At 42.4% G+C, this 16,928-nt stretch overlaps 1 protein-coding gene across 1 annotated transcript; it reads right to left on the bottom strand.

Moving 5' to 3' along the window:
- Nucleotides 1-2,665: 2,665 nt before the first annotated feature.
- Nucleotides 2,666-10,303, bottom strand: Ankrd1 (ankyrin repeat domain 1). Its single transcript, XM_048338724.1, has 9 exons — nucleotides 10,187-10,303; nucleotides 9,401-9,580; nucleotides 8,008-8,145; nucleotides 7,796-7,903; nucleotides 6,904-7,002; nucleotides 5,082-5,180; nucleotides 4,817-4,915; nucleotides 4,585-4,683; nucleotides 2,666-3,537 (listed from the first exon to the last, which is right to left on the bottom strand). Exons 1-9 carry the CDS (start codon nucleotides 10,295-10,297, stop codon nucleotides 3,427-3,429), a joined length of 1,044 nt encoding a protein of 347 aa, XP_048194681.1. The 5' UTR covers nucleotides 10,298-10,303; the 3' UTR covers nucleotides 2,666-3,426.
- Between the last annotated feature and the right edge of the window lie 6,625 nt (nucleotides 10,304-16,928).

The raw sequence follows: 16,928 nt of genomic DNA, 5'->3' as shown, positions 1-16,928 counted from the left end.
TGGCACACAGTAGCACTTGGGAGGCTAAGGTAGGAGGGTCATGAGTTCAAGGCCAGCCTGGGGTACATAAGAACAAAGCAAAATAAAACTCTTGGCAGAAATACAAGTAAAGGGAAATTGCACGCATGCACACACCTATATGCATAAGTGTATGTGTGTGTGTTCATATACATATTAAGAAGCATAGCTCTAAAAATGAAACGACTCCACTAGAATTCACCAAGAGTAAGCTATATTTATTTACAAGTCTGTTTGTACCAATTGCATTTAATACTGCAAACTTGGCAAGTTAATTTAAAAACTGAGTTATGACAGTCAAAGAACTCCCAGGATGTAGAGCTGTGGCTCAAGTAGTAGAGCACCAGTCAAGAGCAACAAGGTCAAGCAAGAGCATCATCAGGCCTTGAGTTCAAGCCTCTGTAACACACACACACACACACACACGAAAGACCTTCAGCTCTGTTCCCCCCATTCAACAGATTTCAACTTTGGTGCAGTGCCAGCCCCATCCTGATGGAGATCAGATTTCACAGATGTGGCTGTGCCCACTGGCCAGTGCTTCTGCTTCCCACTCAGGGAGTGTGGGTGGTATTACCACCAGTGACCCCTTCATTGACCTCACCTGCAGGGTCTGCACTATTCTAGTGTGAGTCCACCCATCACAAGTCCAGTGGCACTGTCAAGGCTGGGAACTGGAAGCTGTTCTCAACAAGAAGCCTGTCTCCTTCAAAGAGAAATCCTACCAACACCAAGTGGGGTGGTGCTGTAGAGTTCTCTTGTGTCTTACCATGGAGAAGGCTGGGGCTCACTTAAAGAGTGAACCAAAGGATTTCCTGTCACCTTCTGATGTGCTTATGTTTGTGATAGGCAGGAAATATGAAAACTATCACAACTCATGTAATAACATCAGTAAACCTCACCCCCACCCCCAGCCAGCTGCTTAGCCTTCCTGGCCAAGGTAGTCTATCATAACTCCGACATTATAGAGGGGCTTACGGACCATTGTGCCACTCGGAAGATCATAGGCAGCCCCCTTTGGAAACAGACAGGACAACTCTAAGACTTCCCAGAACACCCATCCATCCATTGCTGCCTAGACAAAAAGACCCTATCTCACAAATAGCCTAAGTAAAATGGCTGGGGGGAAGAGGGACAAGCAGTAAATGTGTGCCTAGCAAGTGCACAGTTCTGCATTCAAACTCCAGTACAACCCAAAACAACAAAGCCAGCTAGGCACTGGTGACCTGTAATCCTAGGAAGTTGAGATCTGAGGCTCATGATCCAAAGCCAACTGAGGCAGGAAAGTCTCAAAAGTCAGATGTAGAGCTGTGGCTGAAGTGGTAGAACACTATTCTTGAGTACAAAAGCTCAAAGGCAGTGTCCAGGCCCTGAGGGCAAACTCTCTCTCTCTCTCTCTCTCTCTCTCTCTCTCTCTCTCTCTCTCTCTCTCTCTCTCTCTCTCTCTCTCTCTCTTTCTCTCTCTCTCTCTCAACCAGGCACTTGAAAGTCTTAGGCAGGAAGCTTATAAGTTAGCTCAAGGCCAACTTGTGCTATAAAAGCAAGACTGTCACAAAAGCAAAACAGAACTCAAATATCTCACATGACCACTACCTTTTTAGTGTCACCCAAACCTCCTTCCCAGTTGGCAAGTCTGTCCTCTGGCTGTTTCTGGTGCTGCTTACTAATCTTCTCCTTTCCCCAGAGCCTTTCCTGAGCTGAAAAAAGTCACTGCCCAGAAGTTTGCCCTCTAAGTCCAGCCCATGCCAGTGACTGGCGCTGGACCTTCATCGCCAGCCTCTGACCTCCAGGGCAGACATTTAAGCTGACATTTTCTTTCTCTTGAAGCCACCTTTGCCTCATTCCTGCCCTGTGCTGCTCCCTCCTCATTAAGTAAATCACTTGTACAAGAATCCTCATTTCAATAGCACCTGATTTAGGAGAAAATTGAACTAAATTAATGACCCCCCACAAAAAATCCAATAAACATAAGAATGCTTAAATTTACTAGTTTTTAGGGGGGATTATTTTTTTTAAAAACTTTTGCTGGTCAGGTTGAACACATTTTAAAATTCACCTACCTATTCTAGGAAGGCTGATCTGTTTTTCTCATCAGTGGTGTTCGTACCTGAATTACAATCTGACAACAAAACAACTCCCAATGGTGGTCAGAAATCATTGACATCTTGTGGAAGGCCTTTGACCCTACCAGCCCAGGTCCATAGCATAGTGATTGATTAACACCTGAGTAGAGTCAAGCACTAATGGAACTTCATTTTTTTTACTTGCAGAAACAACTCTGGCCACCAGGGGGTGCTTTTGCCACACCATTGAAGAGAAAGAACTCCAGTTCCTCTGAATGGTTATGGTCTGAGGCCTTGCTGCTCCTAGTGTAGTGGCTTCCGTTGCCTCCCTATTACCTGGAAGCCTGTTAGAAATAAAGACTCCTAGGGCTTCAACTGAGACCAATGGACTCCAGGCCCGCATTTAACAAGATCCCCAGGTGATCTGTGTGCATGTTTATACTGACTACTGACTACGCTGTTTATTCAGGAGATTTCACATCTAAAAAATCTTTAAAAAAAAAAACAAAAACATCAACTGTTCATAAGTGGACTTTCTCACATGACACATTTCCATCGTGCTGACAAAGGAACTTAAAAAGAGGTTTTGAGTTTGTTCACTTTTATTATGAATACAAAATATACATATAACACAATGTACATTTATACATTTATACTTTACATTTCCTGTGATCTTTTTTTCATTAAACCCAGTGGCCGCACTGACCACTCCCTCCACTGCCCTGCGCTCACCCTCGTGACATCCTCTTCACCTTGATACAGTGTGACTCGGGAAAAAAATGCCACCAAGCCCATGGGTAAAATGGCTGGCTGCCTTGTTCCCTTCAGCAGTAAAATGGCTTTACTGTCCCCCTCCACAGAACTGCTTTTGTCTTCTTGTTATTCTTTTGTTTCCTCCCCTGTCTCTACATGTCTTCCATTGCTTCATTCAAATATTACCATGAAAAAATCAAGAAAAGAGGGCTGCAATCACCACCCTTGTCCTTTGAAAATACCTTGAAGTATTTATGTGAGTGAGGACACATACCTAGGCACTTAGAACACGGCTCACTCCACAGTTTATCTATGGGAACACTTGAAAGTGTTACCTACAAATTAAGTCTTGCTCATCAAATGGATGCTCATGAGATTCTGCACCCCAAGGCCATTGAATAAATAAATAAAGAGGAATAAATAAACATAGAATATAAGTTTCACTAAAGGAAATTTAAATGCCTATCCGTGTGCTTGCTGGTACATCTTCATAACAAGTTGATGGATAAAAGCTGTATTTGATCGCTAGTGGCTTTGGGGCCATGCTTTCAAAATGGCAATGAAGAGCTCCCAGTGGGTGAGTGTGGGTCTCTTAGAATGTTGCTATGCGGGAGGTTTTGTAGGAGCTGTCCTTGAGACTGTCAAATATTGCTTTGGTTCCATTCTGCCAGTGGAGCACCAGATCCATCGGGGTCTTCCCAGCCTAGTCAAAAGAGAAGAGGAAACTCAACATGTTCCTGTTCATATGTGCTCTCTGTGTGTCCTACTGAGGTAGATCTGTAGTTGTGATGTGGTTTCCACTGTGAGTAATCTGCATTTGATTCAAACTAACCCTCACCAGGCTTCACAGAGTGCTTTTAGTGCTTTGCATTGGCTCGCCCAACCCTGGCCATGGAACTACCCCAGGTAGACACTAAGGGGCAAGAACAGTCCCAGTCATTCTGAGAATGCCTGTAGACATCTCCAGTATGCTATAGAATGGGCTCTGGGAAGGGGCTACATACTACTCAATTATATTGATTTGAAAGGGAAAAAAGGTTTTAAATTAATAAAAATTATAGGCAAATGATGCTACTTCAGCACCTGGGGTTAAGTACTCCTGAGCTGCTCCTGAAGGCACTTTTCACACTCTTTAGTAATTTGTAATATTCCTCCTGCTGAAACTTTTTTAAAGTCATGGTAAATAATAGTGTCTAAGAATGAGAACTCTGAGGGAAAGTTGCTTACATTATTCCCTTCTTTCATGTGAAATGAATAGACACCTATGCATGTATTTTTAGGACCTAAACATAAGAAACTATTTGGAGGTGTGCACATTTTAAACAACAGTGGAGAATGGGTAGAAGTCATCTGATAAATACCAGCTAAAGAGAGAACGGTAGCATTGTGCATTGTTCTAAGGCGAGAAGGACTATTCTGGGTTGCTCAGATTGGATATAGATTAATTTAAGTTCATTATCAGCTAGGAATGAACAAGGCAGATTGGTTTCCAAGACTGAATTTTTCCAAGAGATATGGTAGTCACTCTTCACTCTCTCCGTTTCTGACCATGTGCTTCATTTCCCTCACCTCTTGATCACATGACCCAAGTCCTCCCCCAAGACTAATAGTGCCCCTTATGGAAATGGCTAAGAACAGTTAAACAAGTTCCACCCCTACCCCACCCCCAAATACTGCTGTGATGGAAGCTGTCTAAGAAATTCTGGAAATGAAGAAAGCCTACACAGGATTCCTTGTTCTGGCTACTTACACAGTTCTTGATGTTGAGATCAGCACCATACATAATCAACAGCCTGATCATCTTGTACCGGTTCAGTCTCACTGCGTCATGCAGCGGGGTGTCTCCTTCCTAGAAAAAGCACCATCAAAGGCTGAGTGGTAGGTTTGAAGCAAAGATATTTCCCCTCAAAGGCATGCCAGCTTGGCCAGGTGATTCCCAAAATGTGATGAGGCGGTAGGAGATGGGGTCTTGCAGGACTCACCCTGTCCTTGGCATTGAGGTCTGCCTCGCAGGCGATGAGGTGCTCCGCGCACTCGTAGTGGCCAGTCCTCACCGCCACGTGCAGCGCTGTGCTGAGAAGCTGGGACATGGGAAACAGGGCTGACTCATCACGAGTGGGGACAGAAGCTGCCCCCCACACCAGGCAGGTGTGTCCACACGTAACCTGCTTCCAGACCATCTCAGTGCCCAGGTGAGTGGGTTAGGTAGCGTGCTGGGAGGTGGCAGAGGGTAGGGAGGGGACATACCTTGTCCCTAGCACTGATCTTGGCGCCTTTGTTCAGCAACAACTTTAAGACATCCAGGTTTCCTCCACGGCATGCCCAGTGGATGGCTGTAGATTCAAGCTATCGAGGAAGGTAAAGGGACAGGACTGTGTAAAGGAGAAGCAGATATGAAGATTCATCCTTGGGCTGGAAGGCTCAGGAAAGCACAGGTTTGCTATGGTGACTGCGATGGCCCTGGATAGCTCGCATCTACATCACCGCTTGTAACTATTGTAGCTTTAGCTAAACCATGCATGTGCTCATACACTCATGAGTGTGCAGATGTACATCATTCACAAATATAATAACATTCCAAAATATTTTAATCTAGTTTGGAAGCACCCTGTGGGGTCCCTGTTGCTCTTTGCCTGTCCTCTGGCTCTGTCTTATTCTAGAACAGTCTCCACACCCCAGCCATCTTCCCTGTAGTCACTATACATTGCATGCCTATAGTGAAATAGGGAGATCAGTTCTGGCCAGCGCCATCTTGGCCACATGGTGGATGGCAGGGTCTGGCCTCTTGTCCTCACCATGCGGTAAGGTCAAGCCCCTCCCTCCAGGTGATGGGCATGCCTAAATCCCTGGATGCAGGGATGGGGACTTGGCTAATAGGTTATTAAACCTGTCAGTCCAGTGTCTGGGACTGGAAGTTCCCTGTGACCCTGCCCCATGACTTGATCCTATTTAGGCCCCACAGGTGCCATTACTTCATGCCACTATGCCACATGTCTCCATGTTCGCGTCCTGTGTCCTGTCTCCTGGCTCTTCTCCCATCACCCTGGCTCCCACATCAGCTCTCCATTGGAACTGAATTGGTTTGTTGGTATTGTTTGTGCTTTCTTTTCTCTTTGAACTTCATGGCTCAGTTTCCTAAGAGTGTTAGGTGTATTTGCTAGCTGCTGGTTTTTGAGACAGGAGTCCACCATGCAGTTGCTGGCCTTTTAATAAAGACTCCGATTCGACCTCTCAAAATGTGGCTTCTCTGTTATCTCACCTTATAACAGTAGAAGTTTGACTTCTCTCTGCTCTATTTGGCATCTTTGGCCATCTGAATTCCACACTCATTTTTGGTGCCTCCTCATAAATATTTTATCAATTTTTTTAGTTTCTTTAATTTTAAAAAATGTTTGGTCTTTGAATCCAGTTTGAACCAATCCCTTTGCATTCTTTCTTCCTATTCCTTTTCTCATCTTGCCATGAAGAATGGCAAGGGAAGCATTTTCCCAGCTCAGTTTTCAGTCCATAAAATATACTGTGTCTATACTGGTCTTTGTAGAAATCACAGTAGGTGGATTATTAAGCTGAAAAGCAACTACTTTTCCTTCGATGCAACTCATTTAGTATGCAGTCTAGCTCCAAATCTAATTTATGGCAATTGGCATCTATCATACAAAGGATGCAGGTAGAGAGTTCTTACACATTGCAAGAGGCCATGAGCAGGCTGCCATATATAATGGAAGGACAGGTGTGTTGAAAGGCAAGTGTCAACTGTATTACTTCTCAGTAACGCCACTGACTTGATAATGACCCAAGTTTCTGGTGATGTTTTTGAATTCTGCTCAGCAGCTTTTACTTCCTGCCCTTTTCTGAAACTTTTCACCTTTTCAGTATGTATGAAAATACCTGCCATATGACCTGGTCCCATCTCCCAATGTTCCTTTGTATGAAGAAATGAGCTTTTGCCTAGCTCTCTCAGATCAATTTTCAATCCAATTGGGCTAGGTTCTTTTTTTTTTTTTCTCCATTGTAAGTGTTCTTCCATCTACTTACTTTGGCTCATTTCCAAGCAAAGAAATATACTTACCATATCACGGAATTCGATCTGGGCTCCAGCTTCCATTAACTTTTCCACAATTGCCAAATGTCCTTCCAAGCATGCTCTATGAAGAGCAGTTCGTTTATACTGTTGGAGATGTTTAAAAAAGATAGCATTGCATATATAAATACACATAATCCTTTAAGAGGCATGAAGCTGGGGGCTCTGATGACCTGACGGATAGAAACTTCAGTACTTCTTTATGGATTAGAAACACAGGTTTACTAGAATTTCAGAATTAGAACAATTATCGTGCAGCCCGAAGTTGAGCATCTTGCCATATAGATTTCTAAGTGGTCATAGACTGACATTGAGACATGTGAACCCTTGTTCATATAGCATTTCAAACAGGCTTTTTTTCACCTGTCCAGAATTGTTCTAGATTAAATATGGAAAGAACTACTTCATTCATTTTTTAAGAGAACAAAAGTGTTCGTTTTTGTGGGATTTCTGTTTTAGTTCATAGAGGAAGAGTTATTGATTTCTGGTAATTTGGTTCCATATGAAAAAATGAATGGGACAACTTTAAGTATTTGGTTTACTCCAGTGTCCTATGCTTATACATAAAGAAACTGAAGTAAGGAGACAGTAAATGAGCTGCTGAAAACAAACAGTAGCCAGGTAGTGGTAGAGCTAGAACCTAAATTTTGTTTTTTAGATTCTTGGTCTAATGCCCAGGTATCTGAGTTCAAAGATGATGCTAATAATGTTCAAAACCAATTTCTGACCTGCCTTACTAAAAGTCTATCCCAAGATTGTAAGGAGTTAAAGGCAAATAATACTCATATAAATCAGCTAGAATTATTGAGTATAAAACATTGATAAGGGATACACAAATAATAATCATCTATATTTCTGTAGGGCTTAATAGCAGCCTTACCTCATCACAAACATCTGGGTTGTTGTTGTCTGCCAAGAATTTTTCTACTACTGGCACCTTATTCTCCAGGGCAGCCTTCAGAAACCTAGGCACATCCACAGGTTCTGTCTAAAGTAAAAACACGAATAAGAAGTATGGAAGCTCCTTTCAGGTATCCAGTCAACTCCTCCCTTCTCCCCCTGCTCAAGCCCACAAACCCCAACTGTTCTTACAATGATTTCGGGTTCTGCTTCCTTCACAACTGAAACTTTAGTTTTTCTGTATTTTTTCCTTTTCTTCAGTTGAATGATGATCTCCAGATCTTCTAAATTTTCAAGCTTGGATCTCTGTTCTAGCTTTTTCTTTTTGAGCTAATAAAGAAATCCATATTTCAAAAATGAAATGAGTCCTATGACATGCTCTCAGGTAGTGTCTAAACAAGAGCCACAGGGTCTGAGGTAAGTAGATGAATGGTTTGGGCCAAAGAAATGAAGCAAATCTTTGATTTCAGTGTATAGTTTGTAGCCAATTATTTGATGGTCTTCATTCTTAATTTCTTTACTTATGGAGTCAGCCATTGATTTGCTGAAAACACCGTTTAGCCTCTAAGTGATGATTTGGGAATTAATACTACAAACAAGCTCCAACTTTCTATAGACTTTCTTAAAATCATGGTCAAAAAATGAAATTGTTTACCAACCCCAAGTAATCTAATAATAATAAAAAAATTCTAAAATATCAATGTCACTCTCTTTCAATGCCCATTAATTGGGGGAGAGTATATCTCTGGAAAAGATTTATCTAGAGATACCTCCCCACACACTTCCAGCTAGTTTTCAATCTGTGTTAGTAGCTAAAGAAAAGTCAGCAGGCATGTGGTGTCAACAGACAGCAGATACAGTATAACAATGATGCACAGACCACAAACCATGTTATTGAGAAAAATGATCTCCTTTGTTTGAGGTTAAGTAGATTATTTATGACACCAGAAATTGACTGAACATGATTGTCTTTCCAAGCTTATCTTTCAACTAAAGCATAGTCCTGGCACATTAGATCACAGATGTGGAATTCAGAGGTCATGATCTTACTTAAGTATTATTTCCCAGCCAGGCACCTGTGGCTCATGCCTGTAATCCTGACTACTCAGAAGGCTGAGACATGAAAACCATGGTTTGAAACCAGACTGGCAGGAAAGCCATTGAGAGTCTTATCTCCAATTCTAAAGAAAGCTAAAAGCAGAGGTACAATGCCAACCGAGAGAGAGAGAGAGAGAGAGAGAGAGAGAGAGAGAGAGAGAGAGAGAGAGAGAGAGAGAGAGAGAGAGAGGCTCAGCTCATGGACAGTGCCCAGACCCTGAGTTCAAGGTTCAAGCTCCAGAACCAGGTCCAGCACAAAAGAGAGAGAGGAGAGAAAGAGGAAAGAGAAGAGAAAGAGAGATGGGGAGAAAGGTACAGAGGGAGAGAGAGAGAGAGAATTTCTTTCTGAATCTGTCCCACATATATTGAATTTGGCAAAGAGATATCTTTGGATAGAATGGTTTTATACTTTCTTTCCCTTCTATCTATCCCACCCAGCCCAGCCCCAAACTCTCATGTGAGAGTGAATGTTACGGAAGATTCTTACCTCTGCCTCTCGCTGCTTCTCACTTTTCCACTGTTGCTCCCCCAAGTTCACATGGTGGGCTGGGAGTGTCTTTAGATCCTCTTGTTTCTCTAGAGTGACAGCAGCTTCATATTCTCCATCTCTGAAGTCCTCAGGAAGGAATTCCCCTGCCTCCCCACTGCTGTTTTTCTTCCCAGTGACCTACAAGGGAAAGGGTGGCAGGGTCAGGAGCAGTGGGGACTCTATGAGAGGCCTTCGGTCCTTGCTCCCTGCTAGCAGCCACTGGTCAGAAGTTCAGTCTCAGATTTCATCTGCAACAAGTACCTACAGATAACCCAGAATAACTTCCAGGTACTTGCCCTTAAATGAAGTCCAAGGTCAGGTTGAAATATTTTAGTTATACTTTTGATATACATAATCACATTTCTCCTAAGAATGCATACCTCCCCCATGCTTAAATTTTCTTTTCATTCTTTTAAGTAATTTTGATATCTCTTGCCTTTGAATTATACAGTTCCCATGCATTATTCTTGCAATGAAACATTTATCCTAAGGCATTTTGATAACTATATGTGATTCCATAGTCTACTCATAAAACCAAAGGAGAAGATAATAAATAGGAACTATGCAGAGAATTCATTACTGGCAGCTCCATTGTGTTTTCATCACATAAACCAACCTTTTTACTCACCTGACATTTTCTGACTTTCCCTTACACTATGCCTAAAAGAAAAGAGCATTTCAACTCTCAAATAAACCCCAAGATGAAGCAATTTTCACCGTTTTGGAAGAAAATGTCTTACATACCAGCTCCTCTACTTTCAGCATCATCATGCTGGCGCCGGTGAGTGTGTCTGTGTGTTTTGCTGCTGTGGAATGAAGCCCTGGATGTAGCCCTGTCCAGCGCCTCCACACCATGCAGCTTATATAGTGTGGGCTGGGTGAGATAATCTTCCAACCTGGGAACCCAAGTAACACCCCCACCCCCTCCCCACCGCCAATGGCCAACTCAGAGGCAGGTGAATTTTCATTCCAGACTTGGTGTCTGGGAGGCTCAAGAGGGAGGGAGGTGACAAGCTGGCCACACTGAATATGTGAATCAGGGAGAAATGTGAGAGGGCCATTCCTTTGGCAGTGACCACACCGCTCAGCAATGCAAGTCATCCTATTTATCGGGAAGCGGAGGGACAGCTGTCTGTGGAGATTGCACCACACATCACTGCTCCTTTTCCTTCTTTGTCAGCTTTCATATGACTACCCTATCAAGAAAATGTGAATGTCCTGTGTATCATCCTCGCCCTAATATCTTTCTGATAATTAAGTTTATCAGCACTTCACTTGGGGGAAGTGTGGCTTCAAGACCATGGGTAAACAGCCCTGGAGGAACGGAGCAGGGTCCCAGTGGCACTTGCCTATATCTGTGTGGAATTCTCTGGAGTGATGTCTAGGGCTAAAATGGCCCCATGACATGCCACCTTACCATCATTTTAAGAAATTGAAAGCATTCAGTAATGTACTTTTATTTTATGATGTCACTGGCCATAATTAGCATATGACATGCTGGGTTCTAAAACAGAATACTAAGGGGAGCATTTTTCTTTCAAAATGGATCACAGTAATCCAGAGATAGATTATATGAGATGGGTATTAGCCAACAGCGTGACCTTGATTCGGTCACTGAGAAAACTCAGAAATGTTTTGGGAAAGTGAGTCTCCAGGGTGAGCTTGTCAAAAATGCAGTTTTTAGTCAATGGTAACAGCATTGCCTAGCATGTGTGAGGCCCTGGATTCTATCTCAGTGATAAATAAAGAAGGGAGAAGAGGAAGAGGAGGAAGAAGAGGAGTGGGGAGAGGGAGAGGGAAAGGGAGAGGGAAAGGGAGAGGGAGAGGGAGAGAAGGAAGGAAGATAAATGTGAAGGGAGAAAGAAGGGAGGGAGGGAGGAAACAAGGAAGGAAGGGAGGAAGGAGGGAAAGGAGAAAGGAAGGAAAGAAGGGAGGGAGGGGAGGAGGGTGGGAGGGCAGAAGATCTCCAGGCCTCACTTCAGGGAACTATAAGCTGATTTATGGTGACTCTTCCTAGCACCTATTTTTTCTTTCAAAGTACCCAAATGATACTGACACAAGATCTAAGATGAAGTGGCCAGAGAGGTAATTAGCTTTGATTTGGAGCAGGGTATAAAAGACCTCTCTGGTTTTTCTTCTCTGAGGTGTAGTTGTGAAAAATATTGAGGCTTTCCTTATAGTTTAGGGAGAAATTGGGTTACTTGCCAAAGCCATTTAAAATCTTATCTTTTAAATAAAAAAGAAGAATGAGAAAAAGGGATTATTGGTGGAAGGCAATGTTAATTGCATTTTTTTACCTTTTTGTATGTATCTCTCCTCAAACTCACCATTCAACAAACATGACTGCCTTTCTTCTCTTGACTCTCAAAATGATCAGCCAATGTGTTGAGCTTCTTGAAATTAATAGAGTGAGACATTGCCTTCCAAACGGAAAGCGTAATAAAGGGGGATCTTCTTAATTATTCTTGTACTATGGGCTTTCTGTTCTAATGTCCTATCATACAAAAGGGATGAGTAAAGGAAATCTCCCAGTTTTTTCTTTGAGGTAGGTAAATTGCTGCCGATAGATACACAACTATGCTGTACATCAGAAATGGAAATCAACGAACCTAGATCAGATCTCTTAATAGGAGTTCCTACCAAGACCCCCTCTGTGCCCAAACAAAACCGATTAAAAGCCTGGCTGATTCTGTACAGGCTCCAAGACACCCTGAAGAAAACTTTGCAAATAATTCCACTAGAACAAGTGATGGAATGAGCTAGAATATGTTCCAGGCCAGTAAAATCATTGATGAGCCAATCTTTCCTGGTGTTGACCAGTTGGTCATTATTAAGAGACAATCCATTTTTGAGGGCTTTTCATGTGTAAGGTTAGATGAACCCAAGACCTCACACATGCGAGGCAAGTGCACTAGCACTGAGCTCCAACCCTAAAGAAGGGCTTTTTGGAAAGACATCTTAGACATATTTAGCTCCCTAACATTGTGTAAGGCAAAATTGTATTCTCAAACCATTCTTACCCATCAAACTTGAGATTAAAATCTCTCAATAAGAAAAGAGCTCTCTGATTTATTTTAAGGAGCCTCCCTCCCATAAAAATTCACCTGGCAGATACATTTTAAAAATTATTTAGTTTGCTTCATCATAGCCTCAATCTAGGCATAATTTTTTCTCACCAACATGAATTAGAATAACAAATCTCCTAATTGGATCTCAAGTCATTTAACAATTCATGGTTATACATCTTTGGCCAGAATGAGAATGATCCCTGAGCTCTGCTAGTTTGCTGCACAAACATTTCCCCCTCCTCTCCAGATTTATGTGTTTCAATGGAGGAAATGAGAAGTAAGAAGAATTATAACCCTGCCTATGGAAAGAGAAAACTGGAGGCAGAGAAGCAGATCCTGAAGCACTTATCACTGGCATCTAGGAATGAAAATGGTGCCCAGACACCACCTGAAGTTCATGTGCCATAGTTTAGTAACAAGAACAATTTTGTCTTTCTTCATAAAATATGGGAATATTCTATTTTCCCTTTTTTTTTCTTTTTTGTCTATCATGGGCCTTGGACTCTGGGCCTCGGCACTGTCCCTGAACTCTTGAGCTCAAGGCTAGAGCTCTACTACTTGAGCCACAGCACCACTTCCAATTTTCTAGTAGTTAACTGGAGATAAGAGTCTCACAGACTTTCTTGCCTGAGCTGGCTTTGAACCACAATCTCATCCTCTTGAGTAGTTAGGATTACGCTATGAGCCACGGATGGCTGGCGCTTTTCTGTTTTTTTATTTATGTGCTGGTGTTGAGGATTTAATTCAGGGCCTCACATTGTCTCTTGCTTAGTTTTTCCTCTCAAGGCTGATGCACCTCCTACTTAAGCCACACTTCCACTTACGGCATTTAACTGGAGATAAGAGTCTCATGAGGGGCTGGGAATATGGCCTATTGGCAAGAGTGCTTGCCTCATATACATGAAGCCCTGGGTTCGATTCCTCAGCACCACATATATAGAAACCAGCCAGAAGTGGTGCTGTGGCTCAAGTGATAGAGTGCTAGCCTTGAGCAAAAAGAAGTCAGGGACAGTGCTCAGGCCCTGAGTCCAAGGCCTAGGACTGGCAAAAAAATAAAAAAGAGTCTCATGAATTGTATCTGCCTGGGATGGCTTGGAATCTCAATCTTCAGATCTCTTCCTGAGTAGCTAGGTTAACAGGCATTAGCCACCACCATCACCCAGCCTGGACTATTTTAATTATATGTGTCATATGTGTATGGTTGTAAAAGATAAACTAGCATGGAAAGAATATTGCTTAGTTGAGATCTTACTGACTATTGATCTGATATTTGATTTTTCTTCTCAATAATGTTTTTGAAAGTGTCTTCTATCAGCACAAACAAATCTCATTATTTTAGACAACTAGAGGGTTTTCATATGTGGATAGAGCATTTCTTACATATCTACTTCCTTTTGATGAATATGTAGACTGTTTTTCCATGACAATCATTTGAGGGGATGGTTGGGAGGGGGTCTCAGCTGGCCTTCAACTCACAATCCTCCTGTCTCAGCCTCCTTAGTGCCAGGATTACAGGTATGAACCATCTTGTCCAGCCTCTCAGGGGTTATTGGTATTTGCTGTAGTTTTATAATGCATAACCTTTTACTGTTATTAATGCTTCTTGTCCTTAGAACACCTAAGTCAACACTAAAAGGTAGAGTTCAAGGACCGGAGCCAGATTCTGACTTGGAAGACACCTTGTTCCACTGTTGTACTTCTAATCACTCATTTGTCATTCTTCTTGAGAGCTACCCTGTCCCAGCTGTTGCTTACCTTCCTTGGCTCAGAGAAGTGCTGACTTAGCCTGCCTAGGAGTCCAAGCATCCTCTGAGCCAAGCATAGCTCAGTTACACATTCAAAAATGCCAAAGGGAGGTCAGGAAAGTGAAGCAAGCAGAGTTTAAGGTTGCTGCCCCTCACTTGGAAAGCCAGAAATGGAAACACCTGACTTTGAGAAACAGAGACGTACTGGAAACATCTTGAACAGAATTGTGGCATCATTGTGACTTCATTTCTGGCCAAAGGACAGAGTGAAAACTAAAATGTTTCTGCCCTGGGTAAGAGCCAACAGGACTGCCCCCCTTGGAGGTTTCCTTTTCTCAATGCTGGAGGTCTTCTGACACTGGAGATAGGTAAAGACTGGAGGCCTCATCCCTTCCTTTCCCCCTCCCTCACCTTCTAGCAGCTGTTTTGTCACAGTAAGTAATGAATGTCACTATAAATTCCACCATACATGTAAATTCAGATCAGTCAACAGATATAAAGACCAGTGCAGATGATCTATAAACTCAGAGAAGCCTGGTCCTCTGTTCATTTAGACATGGGACAATACAAAGTCTGACACAAAAAGTATACTCATAGCTAATGGGGACTACATGCCAACTAACAACACCAGGTCCCACTCTAAGACTCCAAAGGCACAGGCAAAAGGAGCTAACAAAATATTTAACTGAGACTCAGCAGGAATCTTATTTTCTTTTCCATTCCCCTTTTATTAAGAAATGTACTGGGTGCAATGGTAATTAACAAAGGGTCTACCTGCAAGCGTGATGCTTGAGCTCTCAGTTCATTGACATCTTTCAAAAGCTCACTAACCCTAACAAGGGCAATTTCCTAGTTGGGGCTCCTGAGACCAGAATTATCATCTCCTTGGACAGTGGTTTTAAAGATTGGGTACCACTTAAAAGACACTTTGAAGCTTTGTTTTTTAAATGCCCTTGGTACCTGTGTGGGTGGCTCATGTCTGTCATCTTAGCTACTCATAGCTCCAAGCCAGCCCAGGCAGGAAAGTCTGTGAGACTCATCAATTACCCTTAAAAAAAAAAATGGTACTATGGCTTAAATGGTAGAATACTAGCCTTGAGCAAAAAAGCTCAGGGACAACACCCAGGCCCATGCTCCTCTATCCTCCCCCCACCCCCCAGCTCATGCTCCTCTACAAGTGGTGGAGTGGGCAGTTATTTTCATCTGGAAATTTTAATTACTCTGGGTGCTGACTAATTGGAGAATGACAGTTTGAAGCTAGCCCTAAAAAAAAAAACTTCAAAAGACCTTCATCTCAACCAATAGCTGGATGCCACTTGCTACTTATATACTGTACTGTATGTGGCTGTCTCAAAGCTGCACAATTCCTGCCAATGTGGCTCAAGTAGTAGAGTGCCCGCCTAGGAAGCATAAGTTCAAATCCCAGTAACTAAAAGCAGATAAGTAAATGTATACATATGCCCAAGACATGAAATCTAAAGCTTAGTACTACAGACCAGGTATTAGTATTTAAACAGTTTTCCAACAGATTCTAATTTCCACTTCACGATAAAGATTTAAGTGAAAACCTATGTAAATGCATCACTCGAGTTTCTATTCTAGAAAAGTAGTAGACAATAAATCTATCTATCTATCTATCTATCTATCTATCTATCTATCTATCTATCTATCCTGGTCTCAGAATTTTTATCATTTGAAACCTTATCTTTAATAAGACTATGAGAAACACACACATAAAATTTACCCATCCAAGGCCAGGAATGGTGCTCTTGGATAAAGCACCTGCCTGGCATGCAGCAGTCCCCAGTTGTTCTATATTACTTAGTCTGTTATGTATCAGACATGTTTCTGGAGCTGAGATATCCCCATGATCACAAAAGGCAAACATCCTTGTGACCCATGGAGTTGTTGGGGTTTCAAGGAAAATCATAGACAATGTGACTGACTTCTTATGCCACACGCCCAGGAAGAAGAGGAAGCCTACAGCTGTGTGCCTGAAGACTGTGGCCTTCTCAAAGAACCTAGCCTCTTAATCTTGCTTTGCTAGTGTCCACTTGCATAGCTCTAAGAATTCCCAGTGCCAAGGCCCTAAAATAATAGTTTTGAACAAAACATTTTTTACAGCCCCAGAGTCATATCAAGGCTTCAAAGGTCACTGAATCCAAAGGTAGAAATAAACATTCACACCTACAGCACGGCAAAGTTGATTCTCCAAGCCTCTTAAGTAGAAAATGGTCCACAAAGCTTTCATTTGCCTACTGCTTTTTTGTTTTCAATTCTTTCTTCTTTTTTTTTGCGGGGGGGGGGGCGGTCATGGGGCTTGAACTTGAGCCCAGGATGCTGTCCCTGAGATTTTTTTTTTCACTCAAGTCCAGCACTCTACCACTTTGAGCAACATGTCCACTTGAGCGTTTCTGTTGATTAATTGGAGATGAGTCTCACAGTTTTTCCTGCCCTGCTAGCTTTGAACCTTGGTCCTCAGATCTCAGCCTCCTGACTAGCTAAGATTACAAGCATGAGCCACCATCTTGAAGGCATGTCACCACACACCCTCCATTTACAAAAATAGATATTTTAAGACTAACTTGAGAACAAAAATGAAATCTAAGCAAAGACAACTTTTAATATACTTTTCCAACCAAACTTCCTGAGTTTGCTAATTAACCCAAAGAT

This window comes from Perognathus longimembris, chromosome 2 (assembly GCF_023159225.1).
Source record: "Perognathus longimembris pacificus isolate PPM17 chromosome 2, ASM2315922v1, whole genome shotgun sequence".
Classification (NCBI taxonomy): Eukaryota; Metazoa; Chordata; class Mammalia; order Rodentia; family Heteromyidae; genus Perognathus; species Perognathus longimembris.
This window is presented reverse-complemented; position numbering and strand designations above follow the sequence as displayed.